Genomic DNA, 27,504 nt, shown 5'->3' with positions numbered 1-27,504 from the left:
GTCTGAGAGGAGCGATGGACGGTAAAATAAACGGAGGAGGAGGAGGAATATTCTCTCGGTGGAATTCTTTACGCCACACTGCGGACGGCGTGGCTTGAGTCTTGAGGATAATGGCTTTTGCAGACACTCATTAATTAAGCAACCAATAAGGCAGGATGGCTCCACGAGCTGATTGTTATCAATGCGTTCAGTGAGATGGAAATCAGCACGTCAAACGAGGCACTTGTTATGCTTGTCTACAAACCACTCTGGGGGAAATGAAACCGTTAAAGCGAAGGGGGAAGGGGAAGGGGGAGGAGTCACAGACCACCGTTATTCAGACCCGTAGTGCATCCTAAACTCGCTGCTGCCAGTGAGAGGGTTCCCTTCTAGAGCGACAAAAACAAACCAAACGAAATCCAATTCACATCATTGCAGTTTGTCCACATCACAGCATGGGGGGGGGGGCAGAGAAATTGCATTGAATGGAATGTAACCAAGATCCACAGCACCACATGAGAGCAAGCGAGAGAGAGAGAGAGAGAGACATCGAGCCTCAGCCTTGGTAAACGTCGTGCTTTCAGCTTGAGAGCTTTAACGTTAGCGTTCCCAGCATGCAAAGCATCCCCACCTAAAACAATGCAAACATGAGGTAATCGTTTTTCATAGCATTTTTTTGTGTTATTTCTAAATAAATAATGATTCAGTCACCCCCATTAAATACGTACCCACAATATCTACAGTTAGTAATAAATAATGATTGTTAAATACTTAAGGCATTTCACCGTGTAAACTATGAAGACTTCATCACGGATGACTCCACTACAGCCGGAGGGAGGCGGCGCCCACGCCGGCGGTGCACGCGGCAGGGGGGGGGGGGGCGATGCTGCTGCAGGCATCCAGTAAACAGCCGGGGAACAAAGGGTAAAAAAACAGGGGGGGGGGTTGAATGTCGTCACAGCCAAAATGTTGCCCCGCCTCCTGTCGTCGTGCACCGCCAGGGCGAGGCTGCCTCCGTCGCACCACCACGCTCTACACGTTCTAGCAATACAGCATAGCAACCAGCATAGCAACCACGAGGGGAGGTCTGTCACATGAGTACACAAGATCAATACGCAAGCGCCTCCGTCTGCTGCAACCTACAGGTGAACCGACGCTAGAACTATTGTCACATGTGCTTGTTCTTTAGGCAATAAGGTAAACATCAAAAACGGGCCCGCCGTCCTCGCCGGGGACGGGACGGGACGGGACGGACAGGCTACAGGTCAGCGAAGCAGCCATGTTGAAGACTGCCATGGATCAGACGAACTAAGACCTCTTTAAAGTGAAGGAACACGACCGAAGCTAACGGCCCTAGCATGCATGTTTAGCACGCACTGATCTGCGTCTGGACCGGCGCCAGATGAAGATGCAGTACAGATCCTCTTCCTCTTCCTCTTCCTCCCACCTCGCTCTGCAACGCACAGCCGTTTCCTTTCATCCTCCTCCTTTTTGGCTTTGTGTTGTAGAAGCGGTGTGACTTTAACCCACGGCGAGTGTTCACATTCTTTTAGTCACACACACGCACGCACACACGCACAGACACACACACACACACCTGTGCACCAGGCTCAAGCTACAACATGACAGAAAAAACTGCATTTCAGTAAAAAAGCGTTCTACTTTTAACCACAAGCGGACTCGACCGCCGACGGAGAACTCGTCACACGACACCGACCCAAAGCTTAATGTTCTGCGTGACGGAGTTAAAACACCGATGGCCGCTGCCCCCCCCCCCCACCCCCCCAAGCAGAGATCGCCCGGCGGTTTACTGCTACGCTACAACAACCAGGTCAACGTGGCGCTAGAGCGGTTAGCTTCAGTTAGCTCTGGCAGAATATTCACTTTGTATGAAGTGTGCCTGAAAAGACAGAAATATATATTGGTGTGTATAAAGAGCTTTCCCGCTCAGCGTGGGGTTGCGGGTTCCACGCTCGGGACGCAACGTCATGGCTTCGAGGACATGCTACACAGCCCGGGGGCTACCTACAGTACGACAACCACGACAGCGACAACACCCAACTTACAACCAGCAAGCTACAGTAAACCCTGTTCATGAGTGTGTGTGTGTTCGGCCGCCGGGGGGGCGGGGGGTGTGCTTCTACGTAAAGGTTTGTTATCTTGGCTTGGCTCAGTAAAGCGTCCATCGGAGGGGGGGGTCACATGAAGCGTGGAGACATTTGGCAAAGCCCCCAACAGGTTAAGCTGGGATGGAAGGAAGCAGGACCCACACGAGGGTGGGTGGCGAGGTGGGAGGGGTGGATTTCATCAGCTGTCGGGTTCAGCTGTGTTTCGATGTCCACTCGACAGATCGGACACTTCCTGCTGGTGGCCAGCCATTGGTCCACGCAGCCCTGGTGGAAGAGGTGCATGCAGGGTAATCTCCTGAAGGACAGAGACTCGGGTTACGAGCAGTTAAAGAAACGGAGCCTTCATCAATCCGACGTTCCTCTCGTTCTGACCTGACGTCCTCCCCGTCCTCCAGCATGGACAGACAGATGGTGCATTTCTCGTCCACGTCCGTTTCCTCCTCGTCGCCGACCTTCAGCTGCGTGGGCTTCCTCTGAAACAGAGGGCGGGTCAGGCGGGGCCCACGCGGGTCGGGCGGGGCCCACGCGGGTCGGGGCGTGGCCTGAGGCCGGACCTACCTTCTTGTACTTGTGTGGGAAGGTGAACCGCTCGATGGTGGTCTGCACGGCTCCTCTGCTGACGCTGCCCAGCCGGTCCTCCAGCTGCAGCAGCTCCTGCAGGAGCAGCGCTTCAGTACCCCTCAGGCTCCGCCCCCCTCTGGAAGTATTCAGAGTATTTCTCTGTATATTTACCTCGTAACTTTCGCGCACGGCGGTGGCGTGCCTGGAGGGGTTGAGGGAGGGGTTGAGGCTCTGCAGGGCCAGCAGGTGCAGCTGGGGGTACGGGTAGTTTCTGATTTCATGCACGACCTGGTGTAAGAGACGTCTTCATCACATCATCATCATCATCATATAACAGCTAAAGTAATCCTGTAACTGTTTCAAATCACTTTTTATGGAATTAAAGGCGACAACTAAAGAGAACATGTGACCAAGTTTCCTCTTTAAGGTGTACTACTACTACTACTACTACTGTACTACTACTACTACTACTGTACCAGCACTACTACTGTACTACTACTACTACTGTACTACTACTACTACTACTGTACCACCACTACTACTACTGTACCACCACTACTACTACTGTACTACCACTACTACTACTGTACTACTACTACTACTGTACCACCACTACTACTACTGTACTACCACTACTACTACTGTACTACCACTACTACTACTGTACTTTCGGCTTGTACCGTGAGGAGTCACCACAATTAGTACTTAAGAACATTTCCTGACGTGTTAAATACGACATCGTGGTACTAATATTCTCGTGTTTACGCGCCCCTGAGGCTCAGCGCCGTACCACTTGGGCGGGAGGATGTGTTCCTGGGGAAGTGGTGCATCCGAGGCGTGGCCAGGTAGTGCTGATAGTGCTGGAGCTGGTACTGGTGGTGGGGGGGGCCGGCGTCCACGCTGAGGTCCCTGCGGTGGGACAGACGGATGAAGGAGTCCACAGGTGGGTGCAGAGGTGAACAATGGGGGCGGGGCACTCACCAGTCGGTGCCTTCGGCCAGGTAGCGCTGCTGCTGCGTCATTGGCTGGGGGCCGTGGAGAGGTGGGGAGAACTCGTAGCCTGAGCGGAGCCGGTGGGGGTTCAGGGGGGGCCGCTCCTGGGTTCTTCTGCGATAGGGATGGAAACGTTCACCATCACGTTCTGCTCAGGCGTGTCTGTGTTTGCGTGCAGGTAGCGCTTCTACCTGGAGTGTGGGAGGAGCCTGCGGTGCTGTGCTTCCAGGAGCTGCTGCTGGATGAGGTATTGCTGGTGTAAAGCCTGAGGTAAGAATGGAGGTCCCGGCACATCCTGGAACTGAGGGGGTGCAGCCAGGGCAGGGCGGGGCGGATGGTGCCCCGGGAGGCCCGTCTGGGACGGCTGGCCGGCGGGTCCCAGAGGGAACTCTGCTGAGAGCGCCGCCTGGGGAGCGCCCAGGTGAAAGTGTCGGCAGGAGGTAGCATGGCTGTGTTGCTGCCTGGTGAAGTGTGCTCCTGCAGGAGATTAGAGAGGAGCCGGATGAGCCGCTGAAGTGAGACACGCCTTCAGCGGCGTCCTCTCACACACAGAGAACTTCCAAACGGAGGACACACAACACAGGAAGAGACGCCACAGCAGATGGAGGACAAACTCTGGGACCTGCGTCGACCCACACGGATCACACCCGATGCCTCCAGCGTCCACCCAGCCCACAACAAGACGGCGTGTTTCCATCACGACCTCCAGCCCAGAAGGTCGACCAGTGGATTCGGGCTCGTTTGAAGGAGCTGCGGGTTTCAGGTTAAAGGCCTCGGCGGCGGCAACAGAGGCGCCGCAATGATGCCCGTTAGGGAACGGTTCTGGAATCTTGCTGGGGGGATGTTTGGGTCCAACATGAAAGGCGTGGCTGTGATTTGTTACCGGGCTGGGGGGGTCAGGCTTCATTTTATTTAAAGGGGGCTCAAATAAATGTCATCATTTCATTTACTCAGAGGATGAGTTGAGGATGGAGACGGTGACTCATCTTTGTCTGACGCTCCAGAAGCCGTTCTTTTTATCTATCGTGTTAGCATGCTATGCTACAGAGAGATGCAACAGAAGGATCGGTGACCCGCTGGGCCCGGCTCGGCCCCCGGGGCGCGGCGCTGTCACCGGGCCGGGGCGTTAATGGCTGACATGTTGGAGCCGCTGCAGGAACAGCCGGATCTTATTCTGCTTTGTCAGATAAGGCCCGGTTGCTGCAGAGAGGACACCCCCACCCCCACCCCACCCACCCCTCCCCCACAGTGTGACTGCAGCAGTCTGACATTGAATCTGCCCCCCCCCCCCCCCCCATCACTGCAGCTCTCAAACGTAATCCTGTCCTCTTCATCACGTGACCGTGGTTCATTTCAACCCCCCACCGCTGACGGATGAGCCGGACGCCACCGGCTGACCTTGGTGCCGAACGTCGGTCAGATCAGGTCGTTGCCACAGCAACGCGTGCGCTGAGGCTGCTGAACGCACCGTCTCGACCACGCCTCGTCTCTGGCCGTAAAGCGACGGCGATCTGTAGATCTGTACTAGTATTGACTCACATTAAAATAATCTGAACTGTGACCAATAATCCAGTCAGATTACAGACGTAGTGAAATAAGCCCTGCTTTGTGTGGACAGATTAAATATTTCCCATTTGGTGATTAAACCAATTTTATTTGTAATCACGCTGCAGGTTTGGGGGCTTCTGGCTACAACCGTTAGCTTAGCTTAGCACAAACACAGGGAACGGGAACCAGCCAGGTGAATCGCCACCAAAAGCACCTCTAATGCTCACAAACGTGCGCCAGGTGTAAACGTGTGTTTGCTAATCTGCAGGTGCACAAACGTGCACGACGACTCAAATGCGTCGGCAACATGAGTGCTGGAAATAAGATTGTGTGCCGCTGTCGCAATAGCCAATCAGTGTCGAGATTCTCCAGACATCAAAGGTCTCCGTTTGACGCAGTCGTACCGACGGCGCCGGGTCGCATCCCCGATCGCCCGGAAGCAGGTGAGAGTGAATTCAAGTAAAGCCCGACAGAATGAGCGGCGAGTCTGGAGTGAAGACAGAAACAAATGACATGCTGTTTGATGGGGAGGGGGCGTGTCAAAGCCAAGAATTAGCCTGGCATGCTAACCGCTAACAGCTCATTGATGTCATAGCCAGAGCTTTAAAGGCGCTGTAGGCAGATGTTACCTTCAGACAGAGACGTGCTAGCTATTTATTCCAGGTTAATGCTAAGCTATGCTAACCGTGCACCTGCTACCTGTAATGCATCTACTTATTTTAATTAGCCAAATGCTAATTCACTAGCCAGACAGTTTATACTGGAGGAGATTTGAATCAATAAGTTGAGCTCACTATAAACTAAACGTTTCAAACGCTGAAATGATAACATGAATAATTATAATAAGCTAACTGAGCGGACGCGAGGGAGGATGGAGGGAAAGAGCAAATTAAATAGAACATACATGCTTGTTTCTTAGAGACCCAATTTGTTCCCCGACTCGTAATTAAACAGAACAAGTTGAGCAATGAGAGCACACAAAGAGTGGGGGGAGGAACACATGGAAAGTGAGCAAAAAGCACACTGAAGGTTAGAAAGAAAACGAGTCTTTATTGGAAAGTATTAGTACGTGTGGCACTGCGTGCTAATGGTAGTAATAAACCCTTTATAACCAGAATAATACCATGCTGTGTGTCGGGTTAACGGAACAGAAGCAGCATCCAATGAGCTTCCAGCACATTTCAGTGCAGCAGGGACGTCTCTGCAAAGTTTACATTGGAATCTGCTGATCAATGTGGAAAACAAAAGTATAGAAATGAGCATGCATTGAGTTCTAATACAAGAACATGAGGTAGAACCAAAGAGCAAGACATTTTCATTCTGGGGGTTCTACAGCAGTGCAAGGATTGGGGGGGGGGGGGGCAATGAGTGGGGCCAATTAGCTGTGACAGACAAAATCAATTTGGCTCGCAAGAACAAAGGCTTTCACACGAGGACGGGATTAGAACAGGTGCAGTGGAAGAACAGCCAATCGGTGAGTTATTGATCCAAATGATCTAGAGGCGATCATACAGGGGCAACAATGCACCGTGGCAAAAATACTAATCCTAAAAAGGGAATGGAAGAGGAGGAGATCAGAATGGATCCGCTTCACAGGGATGTACAGCAGAATGTAATCTATCCACACTGACGGGTTCAGACAGACAGGAGGTTATTACTGCGTTATTACGGTCACTCAGAAGGATACTCGGTTTAATGCCAATGTCGTCTTCAGATGGAAAGAGGAAATGAGGAAGAAGGGTTCACAACACAGCGAGACGCAGAGAGCAGACAGCAGCAGGTGATCGTTAGCGACAATGGAGGGGACAAAGGGCCGAGAAAAGCGGAATGCGGGCCGGCCTCGGTGCTATGGAACAGGAAGAAGAACACACAAGCACAGCTGCTGTTATTACGTCATCAACACACAGCCTGCTGCGGCGCAGGGTGACGTCATCGCCGTCGGGTACAAATCAACGCGTTAAGCGCAAACGATGCTTTTTGTTGTTGTTTTTACGGCACGTAGATACCGTGCTAGCCCGCTAGCGCTGCAGCAAAGCGGGGCTGTCGGCGGCCTGCGGCCTGCGGGCTGCGGGCGCGCGAGCGTCATTTAACGGATCGCTATGAGGCTAAAGGTTCGCGACACGGTTAATGATATCTCGTCGTGTTTTTGCTAGCAGGTGTCAGCGCTGTTGACGTCATTTGAGGACAAATGCGTTCAGGTTCGGATCGATAAACACGTAACGACAGCCGTACCTCTGCTTCTAACGGAGCCGAAGACCGGGAGGACCAGATATCCGACATGAACCAACACCATCCTGGGTCCTCTTTGTCGCGTCGCCCGTGAGACAGATGGTCCATGGAAATGATCCCCTCCGTCCCCTGCACGTGGGCTGTGCTGCAGCGCGCGCACACGCACCAGCAGCCAATCACTGAAGCCCTCCGATCAGCCCCGTCCGGGTTCGGCGTCCGGTTCCACCAATGGGATGAGCGCATGGGCGGGACTATCTCTGTAGATTCCGCCGAGCCGCAGCTGATAGGGTAGAAAAATCAAAATAAAGATAACGCGTTAAAATATATATTTTTTAAAGTTAAGGTCATCCATTACAACTAGTTGAGTAATAATCATAAAATATTTTATCTTAAAAGTGGCAACGAATTCACTTAACTAAAAATACAACTAAAAATAGATTAATTTTAAATTAACACATAATTACTATTTATTTAAAGTCAATGTTTTATCTCATTAAAATTAAAAGTCTGTTAAATTATTAACATTGTTTTTCACTGTAAAATGATCATTCTTAGGTCTTGATTGTTTCATTGCCGTAGGTTCAATACGAGCATCAAACCTCACTTGACAGGCCCGCTGGGAAACAGACCTGCTGGTATCTACAGCCACTTGCTTTGGATTGCGTTCACTAACCAGCAATGGTGACTAACGACAATGACTTTACCGGTACACACGTTATAGACAAGGAAGCACATGAGATTAAATCAAACTAGTCTTTATTCTTCTTCCCTTTCGCGTTCAGAAAAACGTTTGTTCTGTATCTGAGCGATCTCAGTCAGTTAGTGTTCCTTTGAAGCATCAGTTTTTTTGTACAGCAGCAATCCCTGTGTCCTGAAAACCCTTCTGCCTTCAGCCCTCAGCGTTGAGCCTGGAGGAGCAGGAACAGATGGGAGTGGGGAGGCTGAGGGGGTCACAAAACGCTCCGTCCCATATGTCCTCGTCTTCCAGTTCCCACCACCCTAATACTTTAAGCCACATAAAGAGCCTTTCACATTGACTTACTGTCAGCGCCGGTCAGATTGCTGCCATATGTTCCCTTTATTTACAAATGAGACCTTTAATATTCTAGATAGTCACTTTCTAATCTAAAACACAATACAAGTACAATATGAATATATATCCTTATCTTCCCACAGTCCAAAATGAATCCTCACCATACATTCAAGACAGCTGAAGGTCATTAACAAGCGAGCTCTCACTCTGAATCAACCTGGGAAGACATCTGCAGGAGGAATTATTCCTGCCTCAGAGACGGAGGCGCTCGCTCCCCCAGTAGGCCGCCCCCGACGCCCCCCCGTTACAATTAGCATACAGCTGAGGGGCCCTGCAGGCTGAATTTCTCCACTCTCATTGTCTTCTTCACGTGAACTCCCCACGCCTCCCTAGTGGCAGGTGTCACACGGTGACCTTTGACCCGGCGTGCTGCTTTTGTGGGCGAGGGTGAAGAACTATTGTTCACAGTAAGTCAGAAGTCTAGACGGTTTGAGGACTCAAGAAAAGAATGAAAAGGTGTGAACAGCAGGAAATAAATCTGTTATATACTGATATATAAAGAGCTACGGTTATAGCATCCTGATTAAGTGGAGACTACAGAGCTGACGTTTGATCATTTTCTAAACTGCCTGATCGACTTTGGATTTAAAGCCACTTTCTTTAACACGGGAACCGACGATAGTCCAGAACAAGTTCCAGTCCCACTGAGATCCACACCAGCCAGTCATTAAATAGCTTTATTTAGTCTTAAAATATTTTTTTTGTTCTACATCATTTCAAGGAAGTCAAAGACTCACAAAAGCAACAAAAAAGACCACGTTTGTTTTCATTTGAAATACTGACAGTAAAATGAAACAGGAAGCAGCGACAGAAGCGCTAAATGATGAGTATAATAGCTGGCTCGAGGCTAAAGATGTGACCAAACATGCCGTTTGCCCCCCACAGCTGAAGATCGCCATCACTCCAGACTCCAGCCGTTCTTAACATTTCAGAATAATATGAATAAACAGCAGCAAAATGGATTTGAGAGACTGGAAGCTGAATATACAGGAAAAACTGGCCAAAGGAAAAGCAAAATAATGACAGAGTGCTGAAACGGCATGTCGGCTAATCCCACAAATACATCAAGCTTCAAATGAAAAGGTTTAGACTCACAGAGAAACTGGTACAACTCCTTTTACACTTTGTTCTGTTCATGTATTTCCTTATATTTAGCATTTTCCCTTCCCTTCCGTGTCCAGCAGAAGTTAAAATATTTCATTCTAAAGTTCTTCAGGACCAATTAAGCAATTCGGCGTCATTCAACATGCAACAAAACAACGAGCTGGTCGTCGCGAATAAAGAAGTGCACGAGGACCAGGATAAGACCACAGAGGATGAAAGCAGGAGGCCCCCCCACCCCGAGGACCGGGGCAACAACCCGGAGCACTTTATGCTCCTTTAATGTCTCATATTCACATCTATTATTAAAATATGTATTGTTAGCAAATTCACAACTCATAAAGTATAGTCTTTTACTTTACAAGGTTCTGAATTAAAATAGTGCACGTTTCAAGGCATTCAGGCGTCTTGTTTTCAGCGTTCAATGGAAAACGCATCTTCTGGTTCCTCACAGAGACCTGGAGACGGTTACAGGCGTCTGCATCCGCCGGCGTGCGAACAGAAGGGCTGTACATTCACCCGACACTCTGGCTTCAGATAGAAAATGTTTGTTCAATGCCCAACGCATCACTTCTACTGTCGATGCCCCCCCCCCCGCCCACCACAAGACGTGCTGTGAGGAAGAGGAGGAAGGATCGTGTAGTGTGTTTGTACTTTGCCCTCAGCGTTTAAACAGTGAATTTCTGTTAAAGAAAGAAAAGATGTGTTGCCATGGTAACCACAACGCCTTCCTTAGTTGAGCAAAACAATAATTTGTTACTTAATGTCCATCCAATAAATATGAAACCACATATACTAGCATGTTAGCTTAAAGCTAGAAGCATTAGCCTCACTGTGTTTTTCCTCGCAGTGAAGAATAAGATGTGTAACAGGTGCAGGTCAGAGGTCAGCTCTGTTTGCAGTCTTTGTGCTAAGCTAGAACACGCTAACCCAACCCGTGTCTGGCTCTCGCCTGATATTTAACTGAAGAAAGTATTGATATTTGGGTGGAAGTCGTCAATAGATAAGGCTAAATACGAAACCAGTGGTTCGACTTGAAAGAAGACCCCAGACGGGCAGAGCGAGCTTTCTGTCTGCGGCCTCCTGCACAGCGGAAAGTGTACCAGCAGTAACACGACACCGAGCGGGCAGCTTCCTCACGCGACCCGACGACCCCGTTTGTCTAGCAGGAAGTGGATGGATGAAGAGGCCGAAGATAAAAGAAGGGTTTCAGCTCAACGCGGAGACGAGGCAGGGGGGGGCGAAGGATGAGGAGCAGCCAGCAGGTTGTTCAGAGCAGGTATTTGTGTCCGCCGTCTTCGTCCAGCGTGAGGTCCACCACTTCAGGGGGAGACGCCCAGCTGGGCTGGGGGGGCACAGTAGTCCAGAGCTGGGCTTGATTTGTGCTGTTTAACTCCCCCACCGAGTTCTGCTTCCAGGAGGAGAGACTCTTTATCACCCCGCCGCATGGGTGGGCACATCTGGAGTTACAGGAAAAAAAGATGTTAATGGTTGGAGTACAACCAGGGGGGGAGGGGGTCCAGTCTGCGTAAAGATCAAACGTCCTCACGGGAAGCCTTTACCGTGCTTTCTCCTGCACGCCCACTATCTCCACCTCGCTGTCAGAGGAAGCGATGTCGATGTGACCCTTCTTGTGCGACAACTCCGCCTCCACACGGCCTGAGAGAAACCAGAAGAGCACAACGACACACGGTGAGGAGGCGCCGCAGGAGCAGGGCTGCAGGCCTCGCCCCCACACCCGAGAAGAAAGGCACGGCCCCCGCTGACCGACAGACGCTGGACGGAGCAGAGGCTTAATGCTGGATGCTCAGGCCAGTCGGTTGTCTTCATCCAACCGAGGGAACAGTTTCGAGCACCGACTGTGCAGCGCGGCTGTTCTAGATTACAGCGTGAATCAGCAGGTTCCCGAGGGACGACACCCGCCCCCCAAAGTGTCCCGTCTTCACAGGGGAGAGGAAATGATCAGTTGGGTTTCCCGGGCGTGTAACTGACCTGAGATCGAGCTCAGAGCTTTTATACACCCAGAGCGAGCCGCCATGTCCCGGCCTCTGTGCCTTTCTAGCTCACGCTTTATCACCGAGGGCCGGACTCGCTCCACTCTCATACGCCCCCGGTTAGAATCAGACTCTGAAATATCATAGTGGCCCACTACTGGAGGCCCGTCTGCAGAAGACAAAGAACACTTCATTATTAAGAGTGTGTGGACCCGGCCGATTCCCAGACGCTTTACCTGACAGCCGCTCAGGAGGCTGGGTTTGTGGTGGAACAATAAAGCGCTGGAGGGAGCTCTGTCATTTGTCCTTTTATTGCTTTTAAAATGACAGCCATTCACATGGAAACCACACAAGAACACGGCCATTACACAACCCTTCAGAGTGATCTTACTCTGACGGCGATAAAAGAAACGGAGGGATACATTTATCTCTGTTCTAGCCTGGAAACACACACTGCTATCCAGGGAAGCCTGTCGGCGAGTGTGTGTCTGAACAGGATGTACAGCCAGAGAACACCGTCGCCGAGGCGACCGGTTTGATCAGGAACTTGTTAACGTGAAGGTCTTTTATTAAAAAAGGTAGAAAAAGGACAATGTAAACCAGGAGAGCCTGTTAAACTAGAAACTGCCTTTAGTGTTGTTTCGATTTCACACAGTTTGTAATTGTACACACAAAGTTCCCTTTAACAGGTGAAAACGGTTGAGATTTAAAGGGTCATTTCAGGTCAGACCGAAAAGAAGCAGAGAGAGAAACACCAACAATCTGAGAACCGATTGGAGCGAGAGAATCCAAACTAAAAGATCAAAGGTCATCAGCGACGCACACATGCTGCCAATGACCTGCACAGTCAATAATAATATCATCACATGCAAACAGGAGGGGATCAGTCACAGGTTACACACACAGAGGAAACGGAACACATCCTCGAACATCCCAAATATAGATACGACGAGGTCAAAGGTCCCGTCATCAGATCCAGTCAGCATTGAGGAAGACGTTTAACACCCAGCGACCACAGGACCCGGTGAACACTACCACGCCTCCCTGCAGCATTACTCCCAAAGTCCAGCTGGAAGACCAGCGCAGAATGAACAGGTGAGCAACCAGGCGAGTGGGTCATGTGACCAGATCCAGAATCTACACCTATCTTCAAGGTAAACGCTGGGGGTCTGAGCTCCCTCACTTTACTGACAGCAGCAAACGTGACCAAAGTAAGCATAAAACAATGTTAACAGGCTTTAAAGCCAACGAGAAGCCTCACATACGGTGTTCATGTGGAGGCAAAGGTGTGTGGAAATGCTCCGATGTTAGTAAAGCTATGCCACCAAAATAAAGGGCGTCGCAACATCTGAAAAATTCCTGAACTCGTTCTCAGTAACGTGCAAAAAGGTTCAGGGGGATTGAGTTTTAAAGAAAGGGTCCTGTGAGGCTCCATCTTTCCCAGCATGAAGTCAGAAAGACAAGGCACATGCTGCCAGCGTGTGTGCGTGTGTGTGTGCGCGCGCGTGTGGGCAGCTGGTGAACAGAAACAAACGGGCCTCACACTACGCCACGCAGCAGGCGCCCTGACGCCTGAAAACAGGATGTGACCTCACAGTGACTCAGCGCCGTAGGCCCACACGCAGCTCAGAGACCAGATCAGGCCCAGCTGTTCATCAATTTTCGTGGTCATGGTTTCTGCACGAGCTACTTTTCCCCTCTTGGTCGGATCAAAGTAACAAAAGGGAGGAGAGAAAGCTAAACATTGACGTCTGGACCACTTAGATTTCCGTTCTGAGCGACGACTTCAGGTAGCATGTTGTTGCTTATGGGGGTGGCGGTGAGACTGTTGCTATCCCGGGCCAAGATGTAGGCAGCCATAGTCTCTGCAGACTCCGATGACGGCAAGTAGGAAGTGGGCGGGGATGGGCGTGCGACCTGAGAGGGATGCTGCGGGCCCTCTTGGGCATCACTCGAGTGTTTGGACGAGTCGTCCGAGTCGAGGTGTGCGAGCTTTTCCATCCAGACGCGGAAACGCTCCTCAGTCTGGCGTTGCATCGCAGCAAAGCGCGTCATGGCCTCCTCCAGGACGCTGCCGATGCCGTTCCTGTCCCACGTGCTGCTGTCCAGCAACCCATGAATCTGGGCGCCCACTCTGGATCTCTCCGCTGCACGTCTGAAGCCAGCTTTAAAAGACATTGAGGCCAAGCCATAAGACAATACAGTAGCACTCTCATGCTTTGGAGGTGGACTTTAGTATCAAAAGGGAAAATGAGTCTGGCTCTGGTTACGTGCAGATCGACTCGTTCATGCTGATGGACTAAATCATGCAGGTACAGACCTCAGACCTAAGAGTGGGATGTGACAATGGTTCTCTGTACAGATCTCTAACGTAAGGCCGATGGACGTCTCAGATGATCGGTGCCGTGACCGTGTTCTCACAGTCTTGTACTCAAACAAAAATTAGAAACTCGATCCGCAAAAAAAAAAAAAAAAAAAACGTCTCAATCTCTCTAACAAGTCCGGCGAACATGACACAAAGACGGAGCCTGTAGATAGCACCTCGCTAGCTACCAACAGGAAACGTTAGATTAACTAAGGGAACAACCACGGATATACAGTTGTGTATGTATAACCCAGGTGTAAATTCATTCATATTAACTAGTTACTGATATAAGATATGACTCAAAGGGGCTACAGAACCCATTATAGAGAAAAGAAGCACCCGTTTGCAAGCCTAAAAAGCATAATCACCTCCAGCGGGGGCGAGCGAAGGAATCGATAGATGTAGGAAGCATTAAGGTAGAAGGATATATAAAATGGGACTCAGAGCAGAACAGCATTTACAGCAAGTCTGAGGATGTTCTGGTGGAACTCACGATGTCGGTTAGATTAACACGCGTCACTTCGTATCAATCGATGAGTTGAAGAATGTCCACTAGAGACAGCATGCAGACGAGGAGAAGCTTCAACAAAACACATGAAGTTACCAAAAGTGAATGAGCACAACACCTACAGAACGACAGACAAATGAGAAAGGAGCACAGCAGGAAACAGGCCCTGCTCTGATCAGACTCAACGTTTGGTTTGGGTTGCCTGAAACGTTAACTCATTGTAAATTAACCAATGGCTGCTCGTCTCTGACTAACAGTGATGAACGACGCCAGACTCAGCGGCTGCTTCGCTGGTCCAGGCCAGCGGCAGCAGGAATGCGTGATGAACATTTTATGTTACCTGAAATGTCTGTCTTGATCGTCTTGCTCCCTCCTGAAGTGTCACCGTCCCCCGAGGAGGAGGAGCTGGTGCTGGAGTCGCACGTCAGCTCGCTGTCGCTCGTGCTGCTGTCCTGCAGCAGGTTATACTTCTTTCGTGCTGCTGCCTCTCGTTTCTGCCGCAGCAAACGGATTCTCTCTTTGTGCTTCTGGCTCCGGTGACCTTTCACTTTTGTCAGCTTGCCATTGGTTTGTTTTTCCTGCCCCGCTGCTGCTACCATCGTGGGCTGGCAGCGGTTCTTCTTTGCAGCCATCGCATTCGGCAGCATCTCGCTCTCTGAATGCGACCGCCGGGACTTCCTCCCACCAGAGGCCGTGGCAGTTTGCTTTCCTGCCGCCTGCCCAGGAGCTTCTGCACCTTCCATGCTCCCTTCCGCCTCTCCTCCTATGTGAGGAGCAGCCCTTTCTTCACCTGAGGAGAGCGTGTCTGAGTCAGCAAGGTGCCCACTCGATGAGGGGGAGGGCATGCAGGGGTTTGAGGAGTCACTCTCATAGACATGATGAGAGACGGGCTTGTCGCTCCCTGTGGACGCAGGCTGGGACTCTGGGGAATCTCTGCGGAGCTCTTTCATCAGAAATGGCATGCAGAGGAGACTCTGCTCGCTCTCTGCATTCAAAGGACTGTCTGCCTTTTCCCGCGGTGGAGAGCTGGTACTTGTGGAGGTCTCTGTTTTCAGGTGCTCATCCTGCTCTCCCTGAACAGAGGTCGTGGCTGATTGACCGTCATAAAGAAACTCAGAGGGGCACTCAGCATCCACAAATTCCTCTGTTCTCTCCGAGTCGGCCATCTTCATGCCAATTGAGCACACAGTCCAAAGGTCCAAACCAACTTGGACCAATGCGCCTGGACCGGAGCTCACCTGCCGGAGGAAGAACACATCATATGTACATACTAGTATTATTCCTATGACTGATCAGATACCACTGATTAAACTTCATACAGTACCAGTACAGTAGTTTCCCATAAAGTTTCCTTTCCAAAGCTAAATGATACACGGCGTGGAAAAATATTTTTTTCATCATCGCAAAATAATAATAATAATAATAAATCTGATCTCTCTTTAAAAGTGAAAGCTGTACAAAACCTCACATATAATAGATATTGGAGCAAATATGTGCATGACATAAATTGGAGCCAAGTTTGGACTTTTCCCTGCAAATATTTTCTCAATAAAATAAAGAAACGGCTTAATGTCTTCAGAAAAGATGTACTGTATACCATTAACCTTAGAATTATCTTCGGAAAATACTTCACACACAAGTCTACGTTTGGAAAAAGAATAACCTTTGTTTTATGTTTTCTGCAAAGAAATAGATACATTTTAAAAGTATTGAGCCCTGTATTAACAATAAAGCTGAAAAATCATTTTAAATTTGTCCACACATACAGTGAGCTGAAGCTGTGTTTTATTTTACGTCTTCGTACCCCTGGCAAGCTTAATGTTTTTATGTTTAATATTATACATTGTATTGACTTGACATGCAATATATTTCAATCAGAAAAAGATTGCAGGGAAGAAGCTAATGTTTGTTAGCTCTAACGCGATGACTATTGTATGATCATTATTGTTTTTGCTGCTACGATTCTTGATAACCTGAGGATATACGAGCCTTTTACTGACTTCGGTGGGCAGAAAGTGAAATGTACTGGAGAGTGGATCTCTTTAGTCAGTTGTCTCTGGCTAGCTGAAGCTAACATGGGCTCGAATAAGGTACAACTTTTAGCTGCGTAGAGAAGCTAATCTTAATCATAGAACCTCACACGCCGCAAACTTGGCGAGAAGACAAGTCACGGGAGCACGCCAGCTGCCCCCAACATCCTAAAAATGGAACCAGTATCGAGCCCCACAGAAACGCAGCTAACTGCTAACGCTATCTCAATCAAAGCCACCTTAGCATTTAAAATTGGTCGTGCTAATAGTCGGAACTTACCGCGGCGTCAGTAAACGCTGTATTCTGCTTTTTCTCGTGTCAGACTTTTCGACATCTTCTGTAATTTGCAGCCTCTTTAATTTAAGATTCATTAACAATGCTTTAGTAAAGGCGCTCAACTTCTTAACAACTTGGAACAATTTGAACGTGTTTCGGCGCAGTAAGCTCGCACTTTGCTAACCCTGTTAGCCGTTATACGCTAGCTGTATATTTATTTTAAAATGTCTCCATCAGTCTTACGTCTTTTACAAAGCCACATGCGTCACTTCCGGTAATTCATTCCCAATCCAGCGCCCTCTATGGGTCACATATTACTGACACAGGCAAGTGGAGAATGATGCGTGTCGAGTTACGTTTTGAGGTCACATTTCAGAAATACAGACAGAATCTGTATAAATGTGTCTCTACTCACCGTTGGATGGATAACAAAGTACATCTACCACAGCACGTAGTATACATACGAAACTTTAGTATTTTAATTATATGTTTCTAGTTATTTCTTATCTACTATATTAGAGGGAAATACCCCAAATTGATATAAAAAGTTTGCCCCAATCTGCTTAGGCATTTTCTGTATTTAAAATTTAGTTGTACATTTATGTAAGAAGATGAACTTTATTAGTTCCTCAATAGACACTTGGGGGCGCCCTCGGAGCAGTTATGGGTCGGTGCCTTGCTTAAAGGCACCTCGGCAGTACCCAGGTGGTAAAATTTTATTTTATGTGTAGACTTTATTCCTAGATCTGAGAGAGTTAATCACATTTCTAACCAGCTAATCTCGAATGATCAAACAAAATGCTAACCCACTCCTTTGAAAAGGGATATAGATTAGAGAGAATAGTACATAAATAAATAAAGCATTTTAATTCTAGATTTCTATAATGTGTGTATGTAAATATTCAATGTTTGCGGGTGTATACAAATATATATATTAAAGTACTTCCGGGTCACGTCGACGTTTCCGCCATCCTTCTCCGCGCTGTAGATCCGGATTCCTCCGGGGGGATACCGGGATGTTGTCGGTACGCGTTGCTGCGGCTCTTGCCCGCACCCTTCCTCGACGGGCTGGATTTGTAAGCGACGTCTAACTGTTCCTCTCACGATTTGTGTCGATCGTTATCACAAAATGTGGTATTGATCATAATAAAACCCGAAGTTCGTGTTGCGCATGCGCACATCTTAGTGCTAGAGGACACCGGGCCCTTGTGTCAAGTTAGCAACTGAATACGTGTTAATACACGTAATCTCCTGGTGTTTCTGTGTTTTGTCTACTGATGCACATTCTGAATTATGTTTCACAGTATTGAATATAAATTAGAATATAAAGACTCACTGCTACATTTAACTTGAGCCGGACTTGTTATGGAAGACTAAATCAATGTAGAGACATGGTGCTGCTTAATGTTAGCACTAAAACGGATTCCTCACTCGTTTCCCTTTTTGAAAGGTTTCCAAGAATCTTGCTGCAGCATGTGTGGGAGTCAGAAATCTGCACGCCGCTCGTCCGCGGCTGCAGAAAACGGGTCAGTTTCGGGAGACCCTCGTGAATTAACCGCAGCTGGGAAAGCAAAGATTAAAGTTTTACGGGCATTCCAGGCACAGCCGAGGTGTCGTCCATTCTGGAGGAGAAGCTCCTGGGAGCTGACAGCGGTGCGGACCTGGAGGAGACCGGCCGTGTGCTGTCCATCGGGGACGGCATCGCCAGGGTGTACGGTCTGAGGAACGTCCAGGCCGAGGAGATGGTGGAGTTCTCCTCCGGGCTGAAGGTCAGACTGATTATTGAGGCACCTACAATAACCCTTTACTCAACCTTGACCTTTGCCCGTTGTAGGGCTCCTCTGATTGGACAGATATTTACAGGTTCATTTGAAGCAGCGTTCTCACAATGATCTCCTCATTCCTCCAGGGCATGTCTCTGAACTTGGAGCCCGACAACGTTGGTGTTGTGGTGTTTGGAAATGACAAGCTGATTAAGGAGGGTGACATCGTGAAGAGAACCGGCGCCATCGTGGATGTGCCGGTCGGTCAGGAGCTCCTGGGCCGTGTTGTTGATGCTCTGGGCAACGCCATCGATGGAAAGGTAAACGCTGGATGGGATGCACAGCTGGTTGAATTTATCAGAAGATCGTTTTACGTGTTCCTGGATGAGCTTTTTGTTCCGCTGCTTTCCCCACAGGGTCCCCTCGGCTCCAGCACCCGCCGCCGCGTCGGCCTGAAGGCCCCAGGCATCATCCCTCGCATCTCTGTGAGGGAGCCGATGCAGACGGGCATCAAAGCCGTGGACAGCCTGGTCCCCATCGGCCGCGGGCAGCGCGAGCTCATCATCGGGGACCGGCAGACCGGGTAGGGCGGCTCAAAGCGAACGGTCGGTGTCCCCGGAGCTTCAGACGCATCCATGGCGCCAATCGGAATCTGTGTTGCAGCAAAACCGCCATCGCCATCGACACGATCATCAACCAGAAGCGCTTCAACGATGGAACCGATGAGAAGAAGAAGCTGTACTGCATCTACGTCGCCATCGGCCAGAAGAGGTCCACGGTGGCTCAGCTGGTGAAGAGGCTGAGCGACGCCGACGCCATGAAGTACACCATCGTGGTGTCGGCCACCGCCTCCGACGCGGCGCCGCTGCAGTACCTGGCGCCCTACTCTGGCTGCTCCATGGGAGAATACTTCAGAGACAACGGCAAGCACGCCCTGATCATCTACGACGACCTGTCCAAGCAGGTAGCTGATCGTCTGGGGCGGGGCGTGGTCGGGCTGAGTCGGCTGAGCCGGATGCGTTCTGCGTGGACAGGCCGTCGCCTACCGCCAGATGTCCCTGCTGCTCCGCCGTCCTCCGGGTCGCGAGGCGTACCCGGGAGACGTCTTCTACCTGCACTCCCGTCTGCTGGAGAGAGCTGCTAAGATGAACGACAACTTCGGCGGCGGCTCCCTGACGGCGCTTCCTGTCATCGAGACGCAGGCCGGAGACGTGTCGGCCTACATTCCGACCAACGTCATCTCCATCACGGACGGACAGGCGAGCTGGCGACCGGTCCGGCCCGATTCAGACCCAGAACTCCTCGCTGAACGTCTTCCTGTCGCGCAGATCTTTTTGGAGACAGAGTTGTTCTACAAAGGCATCCGACCGGCGATCAACGTGGGCCTGTCGGTGTCGCGCGTCGGATCCGCGGCCCAGACCAGGGCCATGAAGCAGGTCAGCTGGTCGTGACCCCTCCTGCGTTAGCACAGCGACGGTATCTGGTACCGACTCCTTCCTGTCTGCCTGCCGCCAGGTGGCCGGCACCATGAAGCTGGAACTGGCCCAGTACCGCGAGGTGGCCGCCTTCGCTCAGTTCGGATCCGACCTGGACGCCGCCACGCAGCAGCTGCTGAACCGAGGCGTCCGCCTGACCGAGCTGCTCAAACAGGGCCAGTACTGTGAGTATCCACGCCTCGCCCGCTCACGCCGCGCCCCGCGTGTGACGGACCGTACGCTCCGACTCCAGCCCCCATGGCCATCGAGGAGCAGGTGACCGTCATTTACGCCGGCGTGAGGGGACACCTGGACAAAATGGAGCCCAGCAAAATCACCCGCTTCGAGAAGGCTTTCCTGCAGCACATCCTGAGCCAGCAGCAAGACCTGCTGGCGGCGATTCGGTAGGCGGCCGACCACGAGTGACGTTTAACCAGCGTGCGTCGTTATAATCCGTCTGTTCTCGTTTCCAGGGCCGACGGTAAAATCTCCGAAGCGTCGGACGCCAAGCTCAAACAAGTCGTGTTGAACTTCCTCTCCAGCTTCGAGTGAAGCGAGTCGTCTGGTTGAGTCGTGTCCGTTACTTTCTATGAATGTACAGAGAATAAACTATTCCCACTCGGACCCGTCTGCTTTATTGGGCCTGGGTTTTACACGCCGTGCAGTCTGTACAACCGGTACGCAGTACTTTATGCAGTAGTATTATGTTTTAAACAGCGACACCAACGCTGAAGCCTTCTGGGTCAGAAACGGGACTGGAGGAAGACTCAAAGCAAGACGTCGCGTAATTTGAATGATAAATCTTTATTCTTGGTGAATGACAACAGTCCAAACAGCAGGTGTGAATGCTAATCTCAGCGTGGATGCTAATCTCAGCGTGAATGCTAATCTCAGCGTGAATGCTAATCTCAGGGTGGGTGACAATCTCAGGGTGGATGATAATCTCAGCGTGAATGCTAATCTCAGGGTGGATGCTAATCTCAGTGTGCATGATAATCTCAGTGTGCATGATAATCTCAGTGTGCATGATAATCTCAGCGTGCGTGTTTGACGTCCTGTTGGCGTGAACGAGTGACTCGTTTGTCCGAACGCGACGTGAAGACGTTATTCCGAAGTGACCCGTTTCCGTGGCGGAGTGCGTCACACAGGTCGGATTACAGCCGTGTGACGTCAGTGATTAGTGAGGATTAAATCAGGTCAATGTTCCAATAAATAAAACGTATTAAAACGGCTGATGGCCGCGGCGGCTCGGCTCAGACCCAGTACTGCTTGGTGTGGACCGCCGGTCGGTGGTGCTTGTGCTTGGGGACATTGTTCTGTTTCACGTAGCAGGGGTCGTAATAATCCCACTCCAGGGCCGAGGCCAGGACGCCGCTGGACGACCCGTCGCTGTCCGCGGACAGAATCCTCAGAGAGACGCCTGGAACGACGCCCGCTTTAGTATCTGAAGTGGGCCGAGGAGCTCAGGAGAACCTGATGCCGACGCTTACCTGCACTCGCACCGAAGTCACTGTCCAGACCGGGACCCACTGCTGACGCGTTCAGGTGCGACGCGTTCAGGTGAGACGCCTCCAGGGACGGGCTGATGTACTCCGTCTCCATGGCAACTTTGTCAAATATGTACACCGGAACAGCCGGGATCTCCTCGGTCGTCTCGTACTTGCTGCCCCGACGGACGCGAACCACGTATCCAGATGCATGCTGGGAAGAAGAGTTCAGAGTGTTTGTGGTCAGGCTGGAAGGGGAAAGGAGAAGTGCTGCTTCTTCAAACATAAAAGAAACTTTATTCTAAATGGAAAACGAGAGAAGCTTCTTAAACTTCCTTGTTGTGGGTCGCACATATTACGTCATAAAAACGGCACCGCCTCTCGAGCTTCATGCTCCTCCCCACTCAGAACATATCTTCATTTTGATGTGAATGTTAAACAAATCAACGACGTCACATGAAACATCTTGTAATCGGGTTCTGATCCGTTTCCGTTTAGTTCTTCCTGCCAGTGGTTTTGAGTTTTTACTGATTTATAATGGTTTTAGTGATATTAGTAAAACGTTTTAAGAATAAAGGCTTAATCTCGTGAAGAACATTAAAGTGATCCAGATGTTCCCTCCTGAAAGTCCACCACATCAAAGCCTCCATGCAGGAGGTCGGCCCGCTGACACTCACCGCGGGGGAGTTGGGCGGAACCGGGATCACCCTGGTTCTGCTGCAGGCCGAGGAGTCGGAGGGCAGGTCGAGTCCCGGGCTCAGCCCAGCCCCGGAGGAGATGGCCCGGATGGTGCTCGGCGCCCCCCGCAGGGATCCCGAGCCGGTGGCGCCGTCCGGCCTCGGGGGTCGGAACCTGTGATCCAGCCCGGCCCCCTCCCTGGAGGAAGCCCTGGAAGACGTGACGGGATGAGACACAGACACGTAGCCCCGCCCTCCGTCCCGCTGGGGGGGGGACGCCCGTCGGACCCGTTGCAGGGTGGACCGCAGCAGCACCTCCTCCGGGTCGCCCCGCGGCTTCCGGTTCTTCTTCGACAGCTTGTAACCCAGAAAGAGGCAGTTGAGCAGCAGCAGGATGACGACGCACGGAACCAGCAGCAGGACGACCAGGGTCAGGCTGGGCACCGGGGGCCCGGGGGGGCCGGGGGCCCCGTCCGGCGGCGTGGGCTGGCCTATCGCAGACATCTCATTCCAGACTGCCGACCTCACGTCGTCTCCGCACGCGCAGGTGCTCCGGTGCACCAATCAGCGTGCACGTCTTTATCTAACGGCTCCTCAGAGGTCAGCACTTCCGTCACCCTCATCTTCATCACTGCAGACTGTCCTCCTCAGGCCGAAAGCTGGATCCCACGCGCCCACGCGACGCGCACTAAAGCGGAAAGCGCGCAGATTCCAGGTGAACAGGTGTGAGCGATTACGCGCATGACGTCTCCGGGTGTGTTTCCACTACTGTCCGCGGGGTGGCAGCAGATCGGAGACTTGTTCATCCTGCCCGGAACCGGAGGAGGATCAGTTGATGAATGGGGGATGTGCGGTGCGGTGCGGTGCGAGGCGGTGCGGTGCGCGGCGGTGCGAGGCGGTGCGGTGCGGTGCGGTGCGAGGCGGTGCGGTGCGGTGCGCGGCGGTGCGAGGCGGTGCGGTGCGGTGCGGTGCGAGGCGGTGCGGTGCGGTGCGGTGCGAGGCGGTGCGGTGCGGTGCGCGGCGGTGCAGTGCGGTGCGCGGCGGTGCGAGGCGGTGCGGTGCGGTGCGGTGCGGTGCGAGGCGGTGCGGTGCGGTGCGGTACAGTTTTCACTGGACAGAGTGGGGAATTAAAATAGCAAATAACGAGTAAAAGTACATAAATGTGTGTTTTTCTTTATTTTTCATGCTTCTAGACTTCTCAGGTAATAATAATATAATAATTATACATCAACATTGCAGAATAAGTACAAACATTTCAAATCATTCAATAGAACATTTGACGGGTGAATCTCTCTTAGAGACAACGTTTTAGACTTTTGTACACAAAGTAGATCTTTGTCCACAAGTACATTTTGCTATTGTAATAAATCAATGCAAGGATCAGTCATATGAACGACATATAACTATCGGACGTCGCTACGGCGACGCTCAACTAAGTCTGCTACAGGCCCCCCCAGGTGTGAGGACGCCCCCGGATACCAAAGACCCCCCATCATCAGTTCTGAACTCAGTGCTCAGGGGTCCAGCCCCTCCCTGAACGACCTGTCACGGTCCCAAACACAATAAGAGGCTGTGATTGGTTGTGAAACGAGCACCTCGGGAAAGGCTGCTTGTGATTGGATAACAACACACGCAAGGTGAAGCTGCATCGCTCAGCCAATCAGGAGAAAGCCGGCTAGCATTGGCCCAGGCTGTGCTTGATGATCTCGCGGGACTGCGGCGGGATCCTGTCCGGGAAGGTCACCTGGAACTCCACCACCAGGTCGCCCCTCTGGGTCGGACTCTTGGGAAGGGGCAGCCCCTCCCCCCTCAGCCGGCGGACGGCGCCCGGCTTGATGACGTCACTGGACGGTAGAGGCATCATTCGGTTGTCAAGTGTCGGGACGTTGACTGTGCAGCCGCAGAGAGCCTGCAGGCAAAAAGAAGGGCAGAATAACATGAGTTCTGTAGGCCGGTTCTATTTGGAGTTCCACAAACCCAGACTGGGACGAAGCACAAGTTCTGAATCTGGATCTGGATCTGGATCTAGATCTGGATCTGAATCTGGATCTGGATCTGGATCTGGATCTGGATCTGGATCTGGATCTAGATCTGGATCTGGATCTGGATCTGGATCACACCTGCAGGGCGCTAACGTTACCTAACAGACAGGAAGTGGGACACCTGTCTCTGAGACAGCGTCATGGCTGCGTGGGAGTTTCGTGCTCCACGGAGATGAAGTCAGTGTAACCTGCTAATCTGTGCGTGGGCTGCTTTATATGGGGGGGGGGGGGGGGGCAGGCTAAATTTAGCTCCTCTCTCTCTCTCTCTCTCACACACTGAACGCATCATCTGACGGTTATGGTTATGTAAAGATGAAGAGGAGGTGGGCTTTGACCCTTCCTCGGGGGGGGGGGGGGGTGACCCCCCCCACGGAGCTCCGAGCCCCAGACTCACCTCTTTGAGGAGATCTCGGCGGTGTAGACGATGTTGGGCCCGTCCCGTTTGTACCGGCTGTGCTCCTTGTCCCGGAGGATGAAGGTGACGTCTGCGGGGGGGCTGCTGGGCGTCTCCCCGCCCTCCTTGGGGAAGGTGACCTTTGTCCCCGCCCTCCAGCCTTTCTTCACCACCACGTTCAGCACCTTCTCCTCGGACCTCACGCCGCGGCCGTCGGAGCTCAGGCGGCTGCGCGTGATCTTCACGTGCTTTGTGCAGCCGCGCAGCACCTCCTCCAGAGTCACCGGGAGGTCGTGCACCTCCTCCCCGCCCCGCGGCCGCTGCGCGCCCCGCCTCGGCCCCCCTCGCTGCCCACGTGGCTGGAGGGGAACCGTCTGAAGGGGTTGAACAGGTCGTCTTCGCAGTCGAACTCGGAGCCAAAGATGTCGAAGTGGGCGTCGCCGTGGGAGAAGGGGGCGTCGCCGGGGAAGGTGCGGGACACTTTTCCACTGGCCGGGACCGAAGCTCCGTTTTTCACACCTGAGGACAGAAACGCGTTAAAGAATCTCGTTGACTTCAGGGCGCGGTCCGGTTCCGGTTCCGGTTCTGGTTCTGACTCACCTTCCTCCCCGAACTGCTCGTACAGGCTCCGCTTCTTGGGGTCCGTCAGAACCTCGTAGGCCTCCGCGACCTCTTTGAAGCGCTCCTCCGCGCCCGCGTCGCTGTTCTTGTCCGGGTGGAACCGGAGCGCCAGTCTCCGGTACGCCTTCTTGATCTCGTCTTCATTGGACTCGGCGGAGACACCGAGGACTCTGTAGAAGTCCTTGCCCGTGGGCTTGGGCAGGCAGAGCGTGTCCTGCTCGGACCTGCTGCTCTCCTGAGGAACCGAAACGAACGTCAGTCTCACGTTCCGTCCGTGAAGACATCCGTCCCGCAGGACAACCGGGACCGCAGACTTACCGCTGAGGACGAGGAGCCCGAGCTGTCGCCCCGGTGGAGTCCCCGGACTTTACACTTGACGTTAACGTTGTTCTTCTTCACACCGAACTGGGTCCAGATCAGAACCATGGCTGCTGCTGAGGCGGGTCGGTGGCTGTCCGGTGGCTGTCCGGTGGCTGTCCGGTGGCTGTCCGGTGGCTGTCCGGTGGCTGCGGTGCTGAATCCTCTCCGCTCGGCTCTGATAAATACCTCCGCGGCAGCTCCGCTACTAGAGCCCCCCCCTCCCCTCCCACGCAGCGTGACCGAGCTTTCCCCGGGACCGCCCATTTCCCTCACGCGCGGCAGGGGATACCGGCGTCCGGTGCGCGCCATTGGTTCTCCGGTGATGATGACGCGGATGTTGCTGCCTCCTTCTCCATCTGCAGCGCCGCTTCCGGAGTTCTGGAAGTTCTGGAAGCCGGAGCGGATCAGACAGTCACGACTTTCCTCAGGAGGAGATACAGAACCAGACAGACGCGATGTGCTCAAATGAGTCCACACGCACACAGCAACGTACACGGCAACGCACACAGCAACGTACACGGCAACGTACACGGCAACGTACACAACAACGTACACAGCAACGTACACGGCAGCGTACACAACAACGTACACAGCAACGTACACGGCAACGTACACGGCAACGTACACGGCAACGTACACGGCAACGTACACGGCAACGTACACGGCAACGTACACAGCAGCGTACACAACAACGTACACAACAACGTACACAACAACGTACACGGCAACGTACACGGCAACGTACACGGCAACGTACACGGCAACGTACACGGCAACGTACACAGCAGCGTACACAACAACGTACACAACAACGTACACAACAACGTACACGGCAACGTACACGGTAACGTACACGGCAATGTACACGGCAACGTACACGGCAACGTAAACAACAACATAAACAACAACAACAGCAACGTACACAACAACGTAAACAACAACAACAACACAGCCGAGCTTTTTAAATGATTATTCGCTCAGGTGAGTTCACAGAAGCAGAGACGGTCCCCGACCCCCCGGGACAATGTCCTTCACGTCCTCGGGGACGCTTCACGGCCCTCTTTGTTCAGTGTGACCTCGTTGACCTCTGTCTTCTTCTTCTCTGTTGTATCTCCTCCTAAAATGAGGTTTAAACATTCAGCCGGCGGTCCAGATGACCAGACGGACTCGGCCTCCTCGGATGACTCCTCGTCGCCTCCTCGGATGACTCCTCGCCGTCTCCTCGGATGACTCCTCGCCGTCTCCTCGGATGACTCCTCGCCGTCTCCTCGGATGACTCCTCGGATGACTCCTCGCGCTCCTCTGAAGACCAACCCACGCTTCCCGCTGCGTCTGGTGAGAGTTTCTGTCTTTGTTCGGACGCCGCTGTTGAAGCTCCACCTCCATCGACGTCTTCAGCCGTGGATGTGGGAACTTCTTCTGTGGTTTGTGGAGCCTGCTAACGGAGCGGGACGTCGTCCGTCGTCCGTCGTCCATCGTCCCTGGAGTCCATGAGACTCGTCCACCCACACATTTCTGTCTCCAGTGTTTCAGGCAGAGACTGAAGTCCAAATCAAATGAAGCATAAAAACCGTCAACAAGCAGCTGTGGAAAGAAAAGAACATTTATGTGAGCAGGTGTTCAAACATCTGGAGAGCGTTTCAGGACGGTGGATTGATGGACGGCAGCAGGTGGACAATAAATCAGCATCCACCTCCCCCCCCAGCATATAGTACCTACATGGCCCTGCTTCCTGCTCTGATGCTTCAGCCGTCCAATGGGGGCGGAGTTTCCCGGGGATTCTCCTTTTGTCTTACAGGAAACGGAGACATATTTGGTGGGAACATGTCGAGCCTGCAGCGTCAGATCAAAGCATTCAGAGTGAATCCTCCCAACATA

General features: G+C 52.0%; 5 protein-coding genes across 5 annotated transcripts; 1 reads left to right on the top strand and 4 right to left on the bottom strand.

Moving 5' to 3' along the window:
• Nucleotides 1-236: 236 nt before the first annotated feature.
• On the bottom strand, nucleotides 237-7,503 carry ark2ca (arkadia (RNF111) C-terminal like ring finger ubiquitin ligase 2Ca). Its single transcript, XM_068753112.1, has 9 exons — nucleotides 7,443-7,503; nucleotides 3,854-4,139; nucleotides 3,651-3,776; nucleotides 3,435-3,578; nucleotides 2,841-2,940; nucleotides 2,667-2,762; nucleotides 2,481-2,581; nucleotides 2,250-2,403; nucleotides 237-248 (listed from the first exon to the last, which is right to left on the bottom strand). Exons 1-9 carry the CDS (start codon nucleotides 7,501-7,503, stop codon nucleotides 237-239), a joined length of 1,080 nt encoding a protein of 359 aa, XP_068609213.1.
• Nucleotides 7,504-10,903: 3,400 nt separating this feature from the next.
• ark2n (arkadia (rnf111) N-terminal like PKA signaling regulator 2n) lies at nucleotides 10,904-16,834 on the bottom strand. Its single transcript, XM_068753273.1, has 5 exons — nucleotides 16,811-16,834; nucleotides 14,841-15,738; nucleotides 11,626-11,796; nucleotides 11,196-11,292; nucleotides 10,904-11,093 (listed from the first exon to the last, which is right to left on the bottom strand). The coding sequence occupies exons 2-5, from the start codon at nucleotides 15,670-15,672 to the stop codon at nucleotides 10,904-10,906; spliced, it is 1,290 nt and encodes a 429-aa protein (XP_068609374.1). The 5' UTR covers nucleotides 15,673-15,738; nucleotides 16,811-16,834.
• Nucleotides 16,835-17,784: 950 nt separating this feature from the next.
• atp5fa1 (ATP synthase F1 subunit alpha) lies at nucleotides 17,785-20,663 on the top strand. The gene is made up of 11 exons (XM_068752726.1): nucleotides 17,785-17,883; nucleotides 18,258-18,333; nucleotides 18,407-18,576; nucleotides 18,717-18,890; nucleotides 18,987-19,153; nucleotides 19,234-19,534; nucleotides 19,605-19,829; nucleotides 19,899-20,006; nucleotides 20,086-20,230; nucleotides 20,299-20,449; nucleotides 20,519-20,663. The coding sequence occupies exons 1-11, from the start codon at nucleotides 17,824-17,826 to the stop codon at nucleotides 20,595-20,597; spliced, it is 1,656 nt and encodes a 551-aa protein (XP_068608827.1). The 5' UTR covers nucleotides 17,785-17,823; the 3' UTR covers nucleotides 20,598-20,663.
• A 635-nt stretch (nucleotides 20,664-21,298) lies between these two features.
• On the bottom strand, nucleotides 21,299-22,713 carry hwa (huluwa). Its single transcript, XM_068753111.1, has 3 exons — nucleotides 22,206-22,713; nucleotides 21,536-21,802; nucleotides 21,299-21,465 (listed from the first exon to the last, which is right to left on the bottom strand). The coding sequence occupies exons 1-3, from the start codon at nucleotides 22,711-22,713 to the stop codon at nucleotides 21,299-21,301; spliced, it is 942 nt and encodes a 313-aa protein (XP_068609212.1).
• A 1,171-nt stretch (nucleotides 22,714-23,884) lies between these two features.
• On the bottom strand, nucleotides 23,885-25,692 carry zgc:122979 (uncharacterized protein LOC641576 homolog). Its single transcript, XM_068752687.1, is given in 5 exon segments — nucleotides 23,885-24,118; nucleotides 24,642-24,982; nucleotides 24,985-25,164; nucleotides 25,246-25,501; nucleotides 25,585-25,692. Coding segments are annotated over 5 exon segments (1,119 nt in total).
• Nucleotides 25,693-27,504: the final 1,812 nt, after the last annotated feature.

Source organism: Brachionichthys hirsutus, chromosome 19, assembly GCF_040956055.1.
Source record: "Brachionichthys hirsutus isolate HB-005 chromosome 19, CSIRO-AGI_Bhir_v1, whole genome shotgun sequence".
NCBI lineage: Eukaryota > Metazoa > Chordata > Actinopteri > Lophiiformes > Brachionichthyidae > Brachionichthys > Brachionichthys hirsutus.
This window is presented reverse-complemented; position numbering and strand designations above follow the sequence as displayed.

What these genes read in the sequence shown, in the direction of transcription:
- hwa (XM_068753111.1), bottom strand. Translation starts at nt 22,713, where the DNA reads ATGTCTGCGATAGGCCAGCCCACGCCGCCGGACGGGGCCCCCGGCCCC. An exon ending in GCCCAACTCCCCCGCGGTGA is followed by an intron (nt 21,803 to 22,205) that starts GTGTCAGCGGGC and finishes TTGAAGAAGCAG; the next exon opens with CACTTCTCCTTTCCCCTTCC. An exon ending in TGACTTCGGTGCGAGTGCAG is followed by an intron (nt 21,466 to 21,535) that starts GTAAGCGTCGGC and finishes GCGTCGTTCCAG; the next exon opens with GCGTCTCTCTGAGGATTCTG.
- ark2ca (XM_068753112.1), bottom strand. Translation starts at nt 7,503, where the DNA reads ATGGTGTTGGTTCATGTCGGATATCTGGTCCTCCCGGTCTTCGGCTCC. An exon ending in CCGTGCGCGAAAGTTACGAG is followed by an intron (nt 2,763 to 2,840) that starts GTAAATATACAG and finishes CTGCTCCTGCAG; the next exon opens with GAGCTGCTGCAGCTGGAGGA. An exon ending in GAGGACGGGGAGGACGTCAG is followed by an intron (nt 2,404 to 2,480) that starts GTCAGAACGAGA and finishes TCTGTCCTTCAG; the next exon opens with GAGATTACCCTGCATGCACC.
- atp5fa1 (XM_068752726.1), top strand. Translation starts at nt 17,824, where the DNA reads ATGTTGTCGGTACGCGTTGCTGCGGCTCTTGCCCGCACCCTTCCTCGA. An exon ending in TCCGCGGCTGCAGAAAACGG is followed by an intron (nt 18,334 to 18,406) that starts GTCAGTTTCGGG and finishes CGGGCATTCCAG; the next exon opens with GCACAGCCGAGGTGTCGTCC. An exon ending in ATCGGGGACCGGCAGACCGG is followed by an intron (nt 19,154 to 19,233) that starts GTAGGGCGGCTC and finishes TCTGTGTTGCAG; the next exon opens with CAAAACCGCCATCGCCATCG.
- ark2n (XM_068753273.1), bottom strand. Translation starts at nt 15,672, where the DNA reads ATGAAGATGGCCGACTCGGAGAGAACAGAGGAATTTGTGGATGCTGAG. An exon ending in GATCAAGACAGACATTTCAG is followed by an intron (nt 11,797 to 14,840) that starts GTAACATAAAAT and finishes TGTCTTCTGCAG; the next exon opens with ACGGGCCTCCAGTAGTGGGC. An exon ending in AGCTCTGAGCTCGATCTCAG is followed by an intron (nt 11,293 to 11,625) that starts GTCAGTTACACG and finishes GGTTTCTCTCAG; the next exon opens with GCCGTGTGGAGGCGGAGTTG.